General features: G+C 31.6%; 1 protein-coding gene across 1 annotated transcript in view; it reads left to right on the top strand.

Moving 5' to 3' along the window:
* The window catches only part of LOC127730186 (laminin subunit gamma-1-like), a 46,598-nt gene that overhangs the window by 13,702 nt on the left and 14,296 nt on the right, over positions 1-18,600 (top strand). The window contains exons 3-18 of the mRNA XM_052238460.1: positions 116-246; positions 2,419-2,585; positions 4,105-4,293; positions 4,688-4,805; positions 6,358-6,465; positions 7,427-7,563; positions 8,582-8,704; positions 9,048-9,350; positions 9,879-10,106; positions 10,649-10,834; positions 11,615-11,744; positions 15,038-15,150; positions 15,740-15,886; positions 16,517-16,669; positions 16,898-17,035; positions 17,846-18,037. Of these exons, the coding sequence (XP_052094420.1) occupies positions 116-246; positions 2,419-2,585; positions 4,105-4,293; positions 4,688-4,805; positions 6,358-6,465; positions 7,427-7,563; positions 8,582-8,704; positions 9,048-9,350; positions 9,879-10,106; positions 10,649-10,834; positions 11,615-11,744; positions 15,038-15,150; positions 15,740-15,886; positions 16,517-16,669; positions 16,898-17,035; positions 17,846-18,037 (2,563 nt within the window). The remainder of the gene's footprint in view (positions 1-115; positions 247-2,418; positions 2,586-4,104; positions 4,294-4,687; positions 4,806-6,357; positions 6,466-7,426; positions 7,564-8,581; positions 8,705-9,047; positions 9,351-9,878; positions 10,107-10,648; positions 10,835-11,614; positions 11,745-15,037; positions 15,151-15,739; positions 15,887-16,516; positions 16,670-16,897; positions 17,036-17,845; positions 18,038-18,600) is intronic.

Here is an 18,600-nt window from a genome sequence, read left to right as displayed (position 1 = left end):
TTAAATGTTAGACAGTCAGAAGTTGCATGTGGTCAGTAATTTGCTATATGGTTACTGGAAAAATATCTTTCACAGGGCTATGTATGATTTACTCTCAGTGTTATATTATTTTTAGGATTGGGTAACAGCATCTTCAATAAAGATCAGTCTAACCAGATTAAATACCTTTGGTGATGAAGTATTTGGAGATGCCAGAGTGTTGAAGTCATACTTCTATGCTATATCTGATCTTGCTGTTGGTGCTAGGTAAATTTTTCCTTCAAGCAGCCAGTGTTGCTTTATTGAAATAAGAAGATGCGGTATGATTACCAATGAGACAACTCTCCACCAGAGACCATATGACTTAGAAGTTAAAAACTATGAGTCACTGTATGCATTTGGATATCCAACATCTATCCATCCTTCATGGTCCCAGTTACAAATCTGTATGAAATCCCAAACACCAAAGCAAGTTCAAGTTAAGCTGTTTCCACAAATCAGTGATAAATCCCAAACATCAGAGAAAGTTTAAGATGAGCTCTTTCCAAAAATCAGTGATAAATCCCAAACCTCTGATCAAGTTCAAGATATGCTCTTTCCACAAATCAGAGATAAATCCCAAACCTCAGAGCAAGTTGAAGATGAGCTCTTTCCAAAAATCAGTGATAAATCCCAAACCTCTGATCAAGTTCAAGATATGCTCTTTCGACAAATCATTGATTAATCCCAAACCTCAGAGCAAGTTTAAGATGAGCTCTTTCCACAAATCAGTGATAAATCCCAAACCTCAGATCAAGTTGAAGATGAGCTCTTTCTACAAATCAGTGATAAATCGCAAACCTCAGATCAAGTTTAAGATGAGCTCTTTCCACAAGTCAATGATAAATCCCAAACATCAGAGCAAGTTTAAGATGAGCTCTTTCCACTAATCAGTGATAAATCCAAAACCTAAAGCAAGTCCAGGATGAACACTTTCCACAAATCACTGATAAATCCAAACCTCAAGAGTAAGTTCAAGATGAGCTCTTTCTACAAATCAGTGATAAATCCCAAACTTAAGAAGTTCAAGATGAGATCTTTCCACAAATCAATGATTAATCCCAAATCTCACTGCAAGTTCAAGATGGACCACATCACAACAGGTGGTCCTATTAAAAATTGTGACACAGTCATTGAAGAATAATTTTACTTCTCATGAAGCCCAATTGAAAAGAAAAACATGACAAGTTAAGAAAATGAACAGATATGGATAACCAGACAAATTTTGCTGTTTTTATACGCCCGTTTACGGGACGTATTATGGTATACCGTTGTCAGTCTGTCCGTCCGTCTGTCCGTCGTCAACATGTCGGACATTAACTCAAAAAATGATTTAACCAATTTGCATAAAACTTTGGTGAATTGTATATATCTATTGACGTGAGCTCCCTTTCGTTTTTTATAAAATTTAGATTTTACATTTCCGAGTTATGGGGTTTTATTCATTAAAAAAAGGGGGATTTTCCAGTTTTCGGACAATAAGTCAAGAAGGCTTTCACCAACTTGCAAGAAATTGTGGTGAATTGTTTATATCTGTTGACATGAGCTCCCTTTTGATTTTTATAAATTTTAAATTTACGTTTCTGAGTTACAGGGTTTTATTCATAAAAAAAGGGGGGATTTTCCAGTTTTCGGACAAAAACTCAAAAATTCTTTCAGCAATTCGTATGAAACTTTGGTGAATTGTTTGTATGTATTGATGTAAGCTCCCTTTAGAATTTTATAAATTTTACATTTTACATTTCTGAGTTATGGGGTTTTATTCATTAAAAAAAGGGGTGATTTTCCAGTTTTCGGACAATAACTCAAAAATGCTGTCACCAATTCTCATGAAACTTTGGTGAATTGTTTATATCTATTGATGTAAGCTCCCTTTTTATTTCCATAAATTTCTAATATGACATTGAGAATTAATTGAACTTTATTTGTTTATAGTCTGACAACAGATTTACTAAGTATTGGGGACTATTGCACAACAGCAAGAAATCTTTAATTGAATATAAATTCAATTCATATAACCAATTTCAAGTTCTTTGACTATATTTATTCAGAAACCTATAATATGTCAAATATTTAATTACAATCCAAATTCAGATCTGAATCAAGCTTGAATATTGTGTCCATTTTTGCCCCAACTGTTCAGGGTTGGACCTCTGCGGGCGTATCTAGCTGCACTCAGCGAAGCAGTTTATTGAACTTGTCAGTTTAGGATAGGAGGGGTAATGATATGATTTTGAGATCATTTTCCTCTAAACAGCAGTAGCAAGAAAATTAGCAAATGAAAGATTACAAAAAAATACTATGAAAAATAGCTAAAAATTAGATGCATTTATCATAACTTGTTGATTTGACCATATCATTAACTACATGTAACAATACACATTATTACACATGTAACAGGTGTAAATGTAATGGACATGCCAAGTCTTGCTCATTTAAAACTGATGGTGATTTGATGTGTAACTGTGAACATCGCACTACTGGGGACAATTGTGAGAAATGTGAAGCTAATTTTAATGACAGACCATGGGCCAGAGCTTCACAAGATGCTGCTTTTGAATGTTTAGGTATGGATATAAGTACTAAGTTGTGTTGATATACTAGGTTTATTTGTATAGAGTTTAAATGAAATCATTAGTAGAAATTTAGCTAGTAGTCTAATGCAATAGCCCAGTAGACAATCAAGCTAATTATTCCAGGATTATTATTTAGAATGACTAAAAATTTTAAAAAAAATGTATGCTACTTGGAAATTGGTTGGAATAGATTAATTATATCTTTTATCAATATTTTAATTAATGCTTTGTAGTGCTTTATCTATCATAACCAGTAACATACATGTTTATGGAATTATCAATCCTTTAGTTAAAGTTCATTTAAATTTTTCTAATTAGTAGAACTTCTATATATCTTAGATTCTATTTCATCTTTTCATGCCATCAGATGTATATCATGTATAAGGTATAGTATACATATTTATCAGTCTCTTTCATGTTAAAGGTCTGGTTCCAGGGATTCTTTGGTTTTTAACAGCAACCAGTGTAGATGGTTTAAGAAATTTAAAAGTTTTTTTTTATATTTTTGTATGATTTAAGTTGGCCAACTGACATATTAAAAAAATGCTGATTATCAGCTCTGCCTTTACAAAGTAGGATTAATTTTGAAATATTTGAAATATTTCCATTGAATATTTATTAATGAGTCTAAATTTGTTGTGAAAATATTTACTTTGTGTAAAAAAAAATCCCAATATGATATGCTTTTCAAACTAATGATGTATTAATGCTGATAAAAAAAATAATGAAATGTTTTGTCTTGTAATTTATGTTGAAGCCTAAATTTCAGAACTTGTTAATTAAATAAAAAATAGACAGCATAAATTTTAACATAAAAATGAATTTAATAGATATTCTGATAATATTTGTATGTATTGTGCTAGATCTTCATAAGTATAATGATACACTTATGAATAATGTTTTTATTTAGTCTTATAACTTGTAAGCATGGTTGTGAAATAAGGTGTTGGTGTACTTAACTTTATGATCTTTAGTGTACCTGATATTGAAATTCCTATCATATAACATACCATTTAAAAAGCAAATAAAGTTACAAACTTGTTTCTTAATTGGGTGAGTCTATAGACTGTACAGTAATAATACTTTACAGTAAACTGATGGTATTACATTGCAGTATAAGAGAGGGTAAACTTTTATTAGAAATTAAGAGTCCTTGTAAACATTTAATAAAAAAGGATTATTTAAATGAAATTTAATTTTATGTTGTTTTTTTTAAAGAAAGAAAGTTCAATAGTCATAAAATAGTCACATGCATAATAATGTGGGTTTACCTGAATATAATTTTAAAATCTTTTTAAAATTTATAACATACCTTTAGCATTATATAATATATATTTATAGTACAGATGTTGTTTTTCATTTAACTAGTTTACTGACAAAAAGTTTGTGTTACTCTGATTAAATGTTTTCTAAATAAAACAGTAAGTTAGTTTGCTATCTTGGTGTAAAATCTAAGAGATGTAATTCCATATTCAAAACATAGTCTGACATTGACCTTGTTATTTTGCAGCCTGTGATTGCAATGGTAAAGCAGATACATGTTACTTTGATGAGGAACAGTATAACCGGACAGGTCATGGAGGTCACTGTATAGATTGCCGTGACAACACTGATGGATCAAATTGTGAGAGATGTAAAGAAAATCATTACGAACGAAATCCTGATAGATATTGCACACCATGTCAATGTAACCCTACAGGTAATGATATAAAAAAGATAAAGAAAGATTTTATGAATGAAGCAGTAATAGGACACTGGTTGGCTTTAAGTAAACAAGTCCTGCAGACTGTCTGTCGCATTGTGAGACGGCACACGAATCTCAGTCTAGTGCAAAGCAGGGTCTATTCATGTGTCATTTACATGTTATTATACTTAATGTGCATTCAATGTATTCAGCTGAACGTTAAGCAGCCTTCAATCATGTTTCAACGAGCATTACAGTTTTACATGCATGGGAAAAAATGACATTGTTTAATTGGAGAGTGTCCAGAATAATGTGTCTATCCTTTTCAGTTTTGATTGATTTTTAGGGGTGTTTTGTATTATTTTCAATTATTATTTTTTAGTCTATCCAGGGTGACTTTGTTTTGCAGGTTCAGAGAATCTACAGTGTGAAAACAATGGTAAATGTCGATGTAAGCCAGGTGTGATAGGAGATAAATGTGACCGCTGTGAGAACAACCACTATGACTTTGGTCCCTACGGATGTCAGTAAGTTCTTACAATAAAATGTTAGGAAAGATTCTATGGAAACACTTCAAAATATTTCTCTTTGCTATAACTGATGGGCAGAAAAGATTAAGCCAAGAGTTCTGTTTTTATGCCCCACCTACGATAGTAGACGGGCATTATGTTTTTCGGTCTATTTTTCGTCCCTTCGTCCGTCTGTCCCGCTTCAAGTTAAAGTTTTTTGTCAAGGTAGTTTTTGATGAAGTTGAAGTCCAATCAACTTAAACTTAGTACACATGTTCACTATGATATGATCTTTCTAATTTTAATGCCAAATTAGAGAGTTGACCTCAATTTCACGGGGGCCTCGGTGGCCGAGTGGTTTAAGTAGTTACTACTGTAATCACTAGCCAGTCAACACTGAAGTTGTGAGTTCGAACCCGCTCGTGCGGGTGCACTCAACTCCATCTTAATTGACTAGGATTGTCAGTTTTCCTATCGAAGGTCGGTGGTTTTCCCCGGGTACTTCGGCTTCCTCCACCAATAAAAACTGGCAGCCACGAAATAGCCCAAAAGCGGTGCTTAAAAGTGGCGTTAAAACACCAAAAATCAAATCAAATCAAATCAATTTCACGGTCCAATGAACATAGAAAATGATAGTGCGAGTGGGGCATCCATGTACTATGGGCACATTCTTGTTTGGTTTTATTTTCATACCTATCACAAAAGGAGTGGAGATGATAGTGAGACTTAGGTACCGGCAGGTTCAACAATTATAAAATTTGAAATCAAGTAATACAAGTGAGACATATCTCCATGTAACTTTTTTATTTATTTATATTTCATTCTGAAAACAAAATAAGATCCAGGAAATATACTAAAAAATGGTGTCTGAATTTGGTTTAACAATGTTAGAAGGAACTTTTTTTATACTACATAAAAAACTTTGTTCATTTTTGTCATAAAAAAACTATAACAGGAGTTATTTATCAATTACCCCTATATGTATATTAAGTCAGATGGTTTGCATAAAGTAAAATAAAAAAGAAACAATTTATGGTAGATATAAGAATAAGAAGATGTGGTATGATTGCAAATGAGTAGACTCTCCACCAGCGACCTAATGACAAAGATATTTATCAGACAAGATCTTTAATACAAAAAGGCATAAACAAATTGAAGGATATCTTGATATCAGTGTTTCCAGCTAGAGTATTCACACAACACTAGGCCAGGTCAAGATTGCAAACAAAGGATAAAAATATAATCCAGAAGTAGCCAACTACCCATCCCATAATTATGAAAGGGTGTCTTCGTTTAAATTACAACATTTCTTATTATAACGATTTCTGTGAAGCCACAGTTTATATGTCAGATTACAGACATGAGGAAATATTTAATAAAATCTACACCAAAAAAATGGCAACTCATATGAATTCAAATTATAAAGCATAAGTATGAAAGTATATATATTACACTAATTTTTGTATGCGACTCTTTTCAAAGCACAAAAATCACATAGATTCATGCAGATAAAAATCTTAAAAGGTACAAAGTTAAACAATAAGTGTAACATGTTAATGCTTTCTTTCAGACCTTGTAACTGTGAAGTAGCAGGCAGTGAGAATAATTTAGCTAGGTGTAACCCAGCTGATGGCAAATGTGACTGTAAACAAAATGTTGAGGGCAGAGCATGTGACCAGTAAGTAAAAACATTTGGTGTAAAAACATGTTTTATACTCCAGCTAGAGCATTTCCTGTTGTCTTTATCTACCAAATATAGTAACAAAATTGCATTCTGTGCAATGTTGATTTCATGTCATGTCACTTTTTCTTCACAATTATTTTTGTGTTAACATTATCATAACTATAGATGTAGCCATTTTTAGCTGCAGTATAAAAACAATATTAGGTCAATGTCAGAAAGAATTTCAATTTTGCATGGAATTGTTGAAGGGCTTAGTTTCCCCAATTTCTAAGCCTCATACAAAAAAGTTGATATTATTTTTACATTGACCTGATATTGTATATTTCTTAATTTTAGTAAATGTATTTTCTATGTGGAAATGTAATTTTATACTAACGTATGTTAATGAAGTCTTATGAAAATAAATTTAAATTTAATTTTATATGATGTGATCATTTCACTGATATCTATTTACCTTATAGCAAATGTATCATGAAAGCAATTTCAGAATAAATTTTAATACATTTGATATTTTCTAAGAGTTTCATTCTTACTATAACACATTGTAACACATATATTCAGTTATGTTCAGAGATGAATTAAGCTATAGACCTTATATTCTTTTTTTGCAAAACCCATACACTCTATACACAACTATTACTGTTAATTTAGAAACTTTGTGTGATGTTTTATTTTTGCAAAAAAAATGGGCCAGAATTGTACATTTGTATTTCATTTCTTAGAACACAGTTTTAAATTACCATTGCTAATGTATATCAATATTTCCAGACATCGCATTATTTAATCTCACAATTTTGTCTGAATATCAACAATGGCAATAATAAATGCACACATGTAGGTCTGAATTTACAGTATTTTATGCATTAGTATCAGAGAGAATAATAATCACTTTTTTCAAAAGTTATGATTTACATTTACTCTGGTGGGTTGTAATGAGTTTCGTCCTTATTTTTAGGTGTAAGATAGGATATTTTGGTTTGAGTGAGAAGAATCCATTTGGATGTGTTTCCTGTTTCTGTTATGGACATTCCCAGGACTGTATCAGTTCTACAGGCTACTATGCAACTAACATTGTTACAGACTTTGAAACAGGTTTGTAGTATGTGAAAAAAAAACTTTTTCTTTTGTTACTCACAAAGCCAGTGTTAATAATAGTACACTGGACAGTATCAAAACAGATAATTTAAAGATTGGCATTTAGATGTATCATGTTGATATTTATTGAAGACAATCTTCATCACTGTGACCAATTTATGAAAACTATGTGAAGACTATTATTAAAAATTGTATTAAAAGTTATTTGATTGAGAAGTGCAGAGATATTACATTAATATAATATTTAATCATATTTGATACATTAAAAAAAATAATGTTAAAAAGTAATAAAGAAGTAAAGATTAATGGTTTCATAGAAAAGTAAATGTCAGACTATTCAGTTGTCATACCTGTATTTTTCACAAATTTTTTTACACCCCCAAATTGGCAATCTGTGCATCATCCTATCCTGTCTACATCTCCTAAACCAGTCTATGGAATTCGGTGCATTTTCCAGAAATGATTGAGTCAGTAGTAAAAAGAAATGTACACCTATTTTTGGAGTCAAAATTATTTTCAGGTTTTCCATTATTCCCACTTGTTGTGTGGTTTCCACATCTGTCATTTTGACAAAGTTAGGTTGCTAGCCTCACATACAACCTCTCTCCTCTACCATCCTGGGCTTGGTTCTTGACAATGGCCCAGTTTCTCAACAATACATGGCTTTCCTATTAATATCAAGATATGTAAATATGGGTAGCATGTGTTATATATTGGTGATCTCAGGTCATAGTGTAACTTGTTTAAAAGAATTTAAAATTGTATTTGCAATCCAAAGGAAATGTCAACATAAAAAATAGTAACATAATATCATAAAGCAGGAATACAAATAAGTTCTACTGTTTGAATTCTATTAAATCAATCCTGAACTAAATGAATTTTACCACAATTTCACTGTTTACCAAATTTCTTATTTCATCCACCAGTTCTATTTTTCATAGTTGTAAAGCTCTGAATCATAATGTCTTTGTATTTAAGTTACTGATTTGTCAAAATATTTATTTTAACTTTTCAGGGAAACAACGTTGGACTGCTTCAGACAGAGCCAATAATGCTATTAACACTCAATTTAATGCTTTCTTACAAAATCTTGGAGTGTCTTCCACAGGATATGAACATGTGTATTTTATAGCACCAGGCAAGTTAGAAATATATTGAGTGAACAAAAATCATTTCTCAATAGATGTTAAAACATATACAAGTAATTGTGTTGAATATTTGGTGGTAAACATTAGACAATAATGTGTTTAGCATCAGTCTATTCAGCACACCCAAAGGACAATCATTTCATTTTATATGATTTATGTTATTAACTTAAAGATCTTTTATGTTGATTACTTGAATAAGATTTCAGTTTTCGACTGAAAAAACGATGAGTAATACTGCACTACAAATAGACCTTTACTTTTTATATTTTATGTCTTTGTTTTTATTTTTTTTAAATTTAGAGTCAATGTAGAATTCTTTCAAATTTTTTGCAGCTCGTTATCTGGGAAACCAGAGATTAAGTTACAACCAGTTCTTGTCCTTTGATCTACGTACAGGGGAGGAAGAGGGAAGAGCCTCTGTTGTGGATATTGTACTGGAAGGATCTGGACAGAAAGTATCGTCAGCAATCTTTACACAGGGTAACCAAATGCCTGGAATAGAATCACACAACTATAAATTCCGTTTGAATGAACATCCTAATTATCAGTGGACACCAAGAATAAACGCTCAGGATTTCTTGACAATTTTGTCAAACCTGACAGCCATAAAACTCAGAGCTACATACAGCTATGGAGGTAGGTTATGTTCACTAATGTGGCACATGTGTTGTCAATGAAATAGGACAAAGTTGGTATGAGAAACTATATTTGATTGATTACAAAGTTTTGTTTTGATTTTGAAACTTACTACAAAGGCTACCAATAGTTTCTAAATTATAAATGCCACTAAACAAAAATCATGTGATATTTTTCTACGCACAAACCTAGTTTTTTACACAGGCGAATGAAGCTAATGTAATGATTTAAATAGATTTCCACCGAAAAAAGTTGAACATGCTGTTCTAGTTTGACCCCTTCACCCTGAAGAAAACATACCGTAAGGTGACATCGCCCATATTTTGATGTTTTCTTGCAGACAATGTTGTATAGATCCCAACATTGCATAGATTTCTGACATTGTCACATGACTTTTGTGTGTTACATTAAATCAGACATGTTATCTTAGAACTAAAGTATTATTGAAATAAAGTACAGTATTAAGAAAATTAAATATTTACATTCATGAAACCTTAAATTATTTGCTATATTTTATATTCATTATAGGTGTTGGTTTTATTGATAATATTGTGTTGGAGACAGCAAGACTGGGATCAAATGGTGGAGATGTTGCTGCTTGGGTAGAACAGTGCACATGCCCAGAAGGTTATGTTGGCCAATTTTGTGAGTCTTGTGCTGCCGGGTACAAGAGAGACCCAGTTAATGGTGGACCATTCTCAAATTGTGTACCATGTGAATGTTTTGGTCACTCTGATAGCTGTGAACCAAATAGTGGTAAGCTTAATAATAGGCCAGTTATAATAGTCAGAATTTAAGTACATGTTTTACAAAAAGTGAGACAATTTTTTTTTTAGTGCATCTATGTGTATATTTTTATTTGTAGGACATTGACCTAATTTTTTCTAATTTTATGTAAACTGTTCAACTTTTCGTGTTTTTGCTGATTCACTATTACATAAATTGTATTCTTATTTTATCCTATTATCAGTAGTTTACTTATTCAATGAATTATTGAAAAAATAGCTTCTACAAATTATATTGATCAACATCTATTTCCTTTAACGTTGTTTTACATATCTGTATGATAAACTATAGATCATTGTACAGATACTGTGAAACCTGTCTTCAAGACAGAAAATTTGATTTTGATCAGGGAGATATTTGTTTACACAAATTGAATTATTGAAGAATATATATACATGTGCTGATACAAAAATTCAGTTTATAAAGGTTTTAGGTTAGTTCAGTTTTTGCAATTGACAGGTTTTCCAGTGTTAAGAATTGTAATGATGCTTATTTTTAATTTTTTATTTCAGGTCGTTGTATCTGTAACCACAATACTGAGGGAAACTTTTGTGAGCGTTGTATCCCAGGTTACTATGGAAATCCCCGTGAAGGCACAGCTAACGACTGCCAGCCATGTCCTTGTCCTGATGGAGGACCTTGTGTACTTCTACCTGGAGGAGAAGTCGTTTGTACGCAATGTAGAGAAGGAGAAGGAGGTATAAAAGAATCTTTGGTTGTCATAAAAAAAAATTAGTTCGTGATAATATTTGTTTTACAGTTTTTGTGATTCAGTCAAATACTCTGGTCTTGATTTATGCTATTTACATGTATATTCAAGAGACTTGGAATTAAAATATGATTGTATAATGGGATAAATATGAAAAATGCATTTCAGGTAAACAGTAACAATCATTTTCACCCATTTCTCTGTCCATATCATAAACTGTATAAGCATGCTGGCTTGTTTTAAGCTGAGACACTTTTTCACATACTATTGTTGGGGTTACTATACCAGGTATATGATTACATTTTCACATTTTATACAAGTTTGAAGGGTCTTCTAAAATGTTAAACATATGATTTTTGTAGCAAACGGCATAATTACCTATTTATACAGAATTCATCAGAAATTTATTTCCTTGCAAACATTTAGCAAATCTGAAATTTTGCATCTGCATTGTACTCAATTTAACTTTATTCATCAAAACAACATTTGTACCTAAGTTCTGTAAACTATTTCAAATATCAACATGTATAATTACATTGCATTGTGATAAATGGCTGACATATCAAATTGAACAAGCCTCAAGATTTTTGCTGAGCTCTGATGTCAGAAACAGAGACAACAATAAGAGATTGAGGATGTAAATTAATTTTACAAGCCTTTGTCAGAGTGCTGGTAAATAGCTGTTACACCTATTCAAATCCTCATAGAAACACATTATAGTAGAAAGTAAATTTGCTTTATATTTGATTATATTTTTGTGTATTGACAGGAAACCTTTGTGAGTTTTGTCTTGATGGTTATTTTGGTGATCCAACTGGTTTGAATGGAGCTGGTAGACCTTGTGAGAGATGTAAATGTAATGAAAATATTGATACTAATGCAGTTGGTAACTGTGACAGGTAGGACATGTATTATAACTGACACATTTTCTTAATAAATATAACACTTTAAGATTGCAATTCCAATCAGTAGAATGAAAGGTATTTGTACCGTAAAATGCTAGTTATCCTTCATTTTTTTAAGGTTGGTTTTTATATGCCCGTTTACGGGACGTATTATGGTATACCGTTGATCGTCTGTCCGTCCGTCCGTCGTCAACATGTCGGACATTAACTCAAAAAAGCTTTAACCAATATGCATGAAACTTTGGTGAATTGTTTATATCTATTGACGTGATCTCCCTTTCGTTTTTTATAAATTTCAGATTTACCGTTTCCGAGTTTTGGGGTTTTATTCATTAAAAAAGGGGGGATTTTCCAGTTTTCCAACAATAACTCAAGAATGCTTTCACCAACTTGCAAGGAATTTTGGTGAATTGTTTATATCTATTGACATGAGCTCCCTTTCGATTTTTATAAATTTTAGATTTTACGTTTCCAAGTTACAGGGTTTTATTTATAAAAAAAGGGGGATTTCCCAGTTTTCCGACAATAACTAAAAAATGCTTTCAGCAGTTCTCATGAAACTTTGGAGAATTGTTTATATCTGTTGATGTAAGCTCCCTTTAGAATTTTATAAATTTTAGATTTTACATTTCTGAGTTATGAGGTTTTATTCATTAAAAAAGGGGGGATTTTCCAGTTTTTGGACAATAACTCAAAAATGTTTTCAGCAGTTCTCATGAAACTTTAGTGAATTATTTATAGCTATTGATGTAATCTCCCTATTGATTTTCATAAATTTCTAATATGACATTGAGAAGAAATTGAACTTTATTTGTTTATAGTCTGACTAACAGATTTACTAAATATTGCACAACAGCAAGAAATCTTTAATTGAAGATAAATTCAATTCATATAACCAATTTCAAGTTCTTTGACTACATTTATTCAGAAACCTATAATATGTCAAATATTTAATTACAATCCAAATTCAGACCTGTATCAAGCTTGAATATTGTGTCCATTTTTGCCCCAACTGTTCAGGGTTGGACCTCTGCGGGCGTACTGAGCTGCACTCAGCGAAGCAGTTTATTACAGGTAAGTGTTTCAATGGCCTTAATCTAGTTTCATGAGACTTTCTATTTATACACCGGTTTAGTCAGAAATTGAATCATTTGATTTTAATACAGCTTCAAGTGGACATTTGGTAACACTTTCTAGACAAAGAGTAATTGTTTTTGAAAATATTTAGGGTAGGTTTGTGTTTTCAGGTATTGTATTTAGTTTATTTACTTAATATAAATGTTGGGTTTATACAAAATTCTCAGAAATGGTCCTGAATATGTTTAACTGTCATTTGTTCCATGTTTGCATTGTGTTCTGATTCTTTGTAAATATTTCAGGGTAAATTACAATTATATTTGATGTGATGTTGCACTTATTTTGATTGTCTGTTGTTTATACTGTATCTTTTCTTTGGTCAGTGTTAGTCTGTTATGTAATAGGGAAATGTGTGTTAACACCTGAGTAAACATCCAACCTGATACCTTGTTGCAAATTTCTTTGACCTGACAATTTAAACCAGCCTGGTGTAACTTTCTGCCCTATATTCCAACTTTTGCTAATAAATGTGTCAATGAACAAAATCCTCAAAGTCACACATAATGAGTTCATAGTAATTTAAATAATTTAATTACTCCTGATTTCTTTCAGAACTCACCATTTGAACTTATGATATGTAAAATTAAGGATTTAGTGCTCATATCAACATTATTATCAACCTAATTTTAAGTCCTGTTATAACCTATCTTGTAAATAAACTCCTGGGAAAATATTGCGTAGCCAGTGCCAGTGGTATCCATGTTTGAATGAAACATAAATCATAAGTGAAATAAAACTTTTATTTTATATATATTCATCACTAATTTGGCCCTTGGGGAATCTACTCAGCTAAAATTTATAATTTTTTGCTCCATGCCTAAACCAAGAGCCTAGCTATATGCATACTGAAAAGTAGCAAAGTATAGACCCCTGGCTTGACATCACACCAATCCAATTGGAACGATGGTTCCAGATAAATGCGTGAGGTTATCAGGAAGCCTATGAGGCTATCATACCTAGAGGCTATCATGCCTATGAGGCTATGAGGAATCCTATAATGAGGCAATGAGGAAGCCTATAAGGAGGCTATGAGGAAGCCTAGTAGTGTTGATGTTGAATTGGTGTTGGAATGCATTTGTTTGAAATTTGACAGTTTATCCCCAGAAATTCTTGGGGATGAGTGAAATTTTTGAAACAACCAGTGATAAAATTTCATAAATGAAATCAATAAAATCAATAAAATCTGCTATAAACTGTGCAGAGATTGATTCCCCTGTCATGGCAATATTGAAGGTGAAAGGAGGGGTTGGTGGGTGGCAAGTTTTTAGCTATAACACTATTAGAGCAAAGATTAGTCTTATAACTGCTAAATCTGCATTTGAATAACTGGATACTCAAGGCAGCATACACAGGTTTTTAATACACAACTTCTTAATGGGATACTCCTAAATGGGAGGAGCTAAAACTGCACCCAGGTTTATGTATAAAGAAACAAAGGACAAAGGAAGTGAAATGCCACAAGTGGTCACTAATCAACAAGACATGTATATTTGTATTGGAACTGATGTAATTAAACCTCCTACTAAGAACATGTGATAAACTTCACATCTAACTGATTGAGATATGATAATAAATCTGTTTCATCTCAATAGTAAAGAAAACACACATCCTGGGAAAATCCTAAAATAATGACTATTGAGTGTAAGGAAAATCGAACTATGTATAAACATTACTTATATAACATATAAGTACCTATTAGAGTATTCGGAATATTTGAGAATGCATTTGCATAAGAATGTATGCAGATTACACATTGAAAAGGTCACTTCGTAGACGATACATTGTTATCACAGATTAAATATTTATCAGTTAAATGACCTACATTTCTGTCTCATCACAGTAAAAGTTATGTTTTATTTCAACAAAAATATTGATTAACAAATTATGTTTATACAGCCAACTGTGGGAACAAGATGAACTTTAGAATCATTGATTACATATATTTGTATACCAGATAAATATTTTAACTGCCACAATCTGAATGATGTATTTTATCTGAATAACTATTTTAATTGCAAAATCTGGTTTATAGAGCTAACAATTGGAACAAGATGAACTTTAGCATCATTGATTACATAGATTTGTAGATTATAAAAATACTGTGAAATAAAATAATTGAAAACATAACTGTATTATTGTTAATATTTTAGGTCATCAGGAGAATGTTTGAAATGTATCCACAATACTGCTGGATTTTATTGTAATAAATGTTTACCTAATTACTATGGTGACGCTCTAGCACCAACCAAAGGAGATTGTAAAGGTTTGTATTATCATTATCATAATCTTTTTCCACATTATTAACATGATTAAGTTTATAATTGAATTTTTTTAACATACATATATTTTTCATAGTTCTATTTATTAAAGTAATGCCATCTTGAATATGACATATTTCTCAAAATATTTTGTGTTATTAACTAATCAATTAAGTAAATCTCCTACATTTCAGTATATATTACATTGGTAGGAATATTACCCCGTCCCATAGTATTTGACTACCATAATTATTTCAGTTTGGCATTTTGCATTCAATAGGTTTGTACATTTTAGAAATTTTTGCTGACCTGGTTCTGGATAACATGATCTTCTGTTAGATTGAATTCCTCATGACAGATTTCGCATTACACATATAATCGCATATTTGAAATTTGGCACTTAATATGATGTTTGTAAGATGATAAGAGAAGAAACATGCCTTTATGTCTTTCAGTTTAGGACAGAGTTATTTTGATCTATGAAATAGAATTTTACTGCAATTTCAGGACAAAATGTTATTCTTCATATATTTGTTTAGTTCCAACTCATATTTAATTTTATGATCAAATTTTCTCTGATTATTTTTATTTCAGCTTGTAGCTGTTATCCTCCAGGCACGCTCAGTGCAGGTGTATTGTCATGTGACCCAGTGGTTGGATCATGTCCATGTCTTCCACATGTTGAAGGGCGTCAGTGTGATAAATGTCAATCTGGTTATTGGAATATAGACAGTGGTACAGGCAAGTTGAAATTTACAAATTTTGGTTGACCTCATTGAAAATAGGGATAATATATTTTCAATACGCTGGATACATTTTGTCTCCATTTCCAGAAAAAGTGTTTTACTATGCACTGATTTTTTATGTCATTTCCACATTCTATGGGCAACCTTGATCCCTGCTTTTTTGAACCGACAACTTCATAGTGGCTACTTGCAGAAATATTTTACTATTAATGTGTAGATATCTAAGTCAGGATATGAAAATTATTACAGTTTAGATATTTTTCCCTTTGCTCAACATACTAATATAAATGTCATGCCCCAAAAAGCGCACTTATGACATAAAATAACATCATCTCAAATTTAAATAGTTTAAAGAATGATAAAAATTTAATCAAGTATATTTTTGATAACACAACTGGTGTTACTGTTGAAAAAGTAATAATTGTCTGCCTGACACAACATGTAGACAAGGTTAAACGTTTTTTTGATTTATTAATACACAGGAAATGAATTGACCTTATATTAACCAAATGATGAAATTGGACATTTTGAATAATCACACCTTCTCAACAGAATTCTATTTGGTAAAGTGCAAAATTTGAAATAATGTTTTAAAATTTGTGATTTAATAATAATTTGATTGCAGGTTGTGAAGAATGTAATTGCAGTCCAATTGGATCATTGGATGATACATGTGAGCAGGGAACGGGTCAATGTCAGTGTAAAGTAGGTGTGACAGGCCTGAAATGTGACCAATGTCAACGATTCTTCTTTGGCTTCTCATCTGCTGGTTGTACAGGTATGTTTAAAACATACAATAGTGAATCAGTTTGTTTGTATGTTAATCTGTTTACAACTTTCTTTACATATTACTCACTTTTTGTATTGAGGACTGATTGATATTTGGTCTGAAAATTTATTTGTAAATATCTAGTAACGAGTAGGAACATACTTTGCACACTTTCATATGGAACTTATTGTTTTACCATAAAGAGTATGAATGAAGAATACAATTTAAATATTTCAGCTTGTAATTGTGACCCTGAAGGAGCATTGGACTTACAGTGTGGTCCAAATGGTAATTGTCCATGTAAAGTGGGTGTTGTTGGAGCCAGATGTGACATGTGTCAGGAGAACAAATACAACTTGACTGCTGGTTGTATTGGTAAGTGGATGAGTAAAAAATGTCATTTACTTATTTCAATCTATTTTCTCAATACATTGATTACAATGACAGAAATTTTGCTGTGAAATTCTTTTTTAACTTATTTGATTGATATACTAGTAAGGGCTATTCCAGAATTAATTGTATGGAGGGGGTTGGAAAGCACCTGTTATTAAATACTAATGATCTATGAGAAATGGGATTGGAAACGAGTTTCATATAATAACACATTTAATTTATAAATAGTTCTTTGTATTAATTCCATCAAAACCCTAATGTTGTTAGCTTGATAGAGATTAATTTTTCACTTTACCACTACTTTTGAGATAGAAAAATAAACACTACTTTTGAGATAGAAAAATAAACACTACTTTTGAGATAAAAAAAACCAAGTGCATTGAGCACATTCTATACATCCTATCCATGAAAATATATAAGAAATTTATCAATGAAATTTATACTTAGATATTCAAGTTTCAAAATGATAAGTATGTGTATAACCATACTTGTGAAGAAAATTACATAAATGTAATGGTGTATGAATTTAGTATCTGTTCTAAAAATATCAATGATGTCATTGTTAAACAAAGTAATATTTAAAATTGGAGTTATCTTTGTCTGGAATTGTAATTATCTCCAATTCATAGCCTTGTTTTCCAAAGCTTAAAAATGTTTACTTTTTAGTTCCCACTGTACAATGAATGCAATTTTTACCCTTCAGTGCTCTCAAGCACTTTGATTGCTGTTTACAGTCAATTTACTCAATCAGTATCATATCAAATATTGTTTATGCTCTTTTCTATATTTCAGATTGTGCGCCATGTTATAGCCTTGTCCAAGAACGTGTTAACAATCATCGTATGAAGTTGGACGATCTTCGCAATCTTATCATCAATATAGGCAACAATCCCAGTGCTTTCAATGACACACAGTTCTTACTTTATATGAATGAAGTGAACTCTTCTGTTGTTATGTTACTTGACGAAGCTAGAGGAGCAGTCAGTATGTATTAGATTGATATATAAAATTCAGAATTATTGCATGTATTTATTATTGTGATTTATATACCTCTGCTTTAAAAAAGTGGGGGTTTACTGTTTTACCTCTGTCTGTCCATCCATCCATCCGTCCGTTAGTCCGTCCGTCCGTCCTATGAATATTTTTTCGTCGCATCTTTCTCAGGAACTTCATTACAAGGATTTCTGAAATTTGGTTTCAGGGTTTATATAAGTCAGCTTTACCATTTGATGCGTTTTCAGATTCATCACTCAACAACTTCCTGTTTACCGAACACTTGCATCATTTTACACAGGATAGCCAAGTTGAAAATTTTCATCACACATTTTTCTCAGGAACTACAATACAAGGATTTCTGAAATTTGGTTTCAGGATTTATATAAGTCACCTACACCGTGTGATGCGTTTTCAGATTCATCACTCAACAACTTCCTGTTTACCTAACACTTGTATCATTTTACACATGATAGCCAAGTTGAAAATTTTCGTTACATTTTTCTCACGAACTACAATACAAGGATTTCTGAAATTTGGTTTCAGGGTTTATA

The sequence above is a fragment of the Mytilus californianus genome, unplaced genomic scaffold (genome assembly GCF_021869535.1).
Source record: "Mytilus californianus isolate M0D057914Y unplaced genomic scaffold, xbMytCali1.0.p SCAF_2, whole genome shotgun sequence".
Taxonomy (NCBI): domain Eukaryota; kingdom Metazoa; phylum Mollusca; class Bivalvia; order Mytilida; family Mytilidae; genus Mytilus; species Mytilus californianus.
Note: the sequence above shows the minus strand (reverse complement) of the source record. Positions and strands in the feature narration are given on the sequence as shown.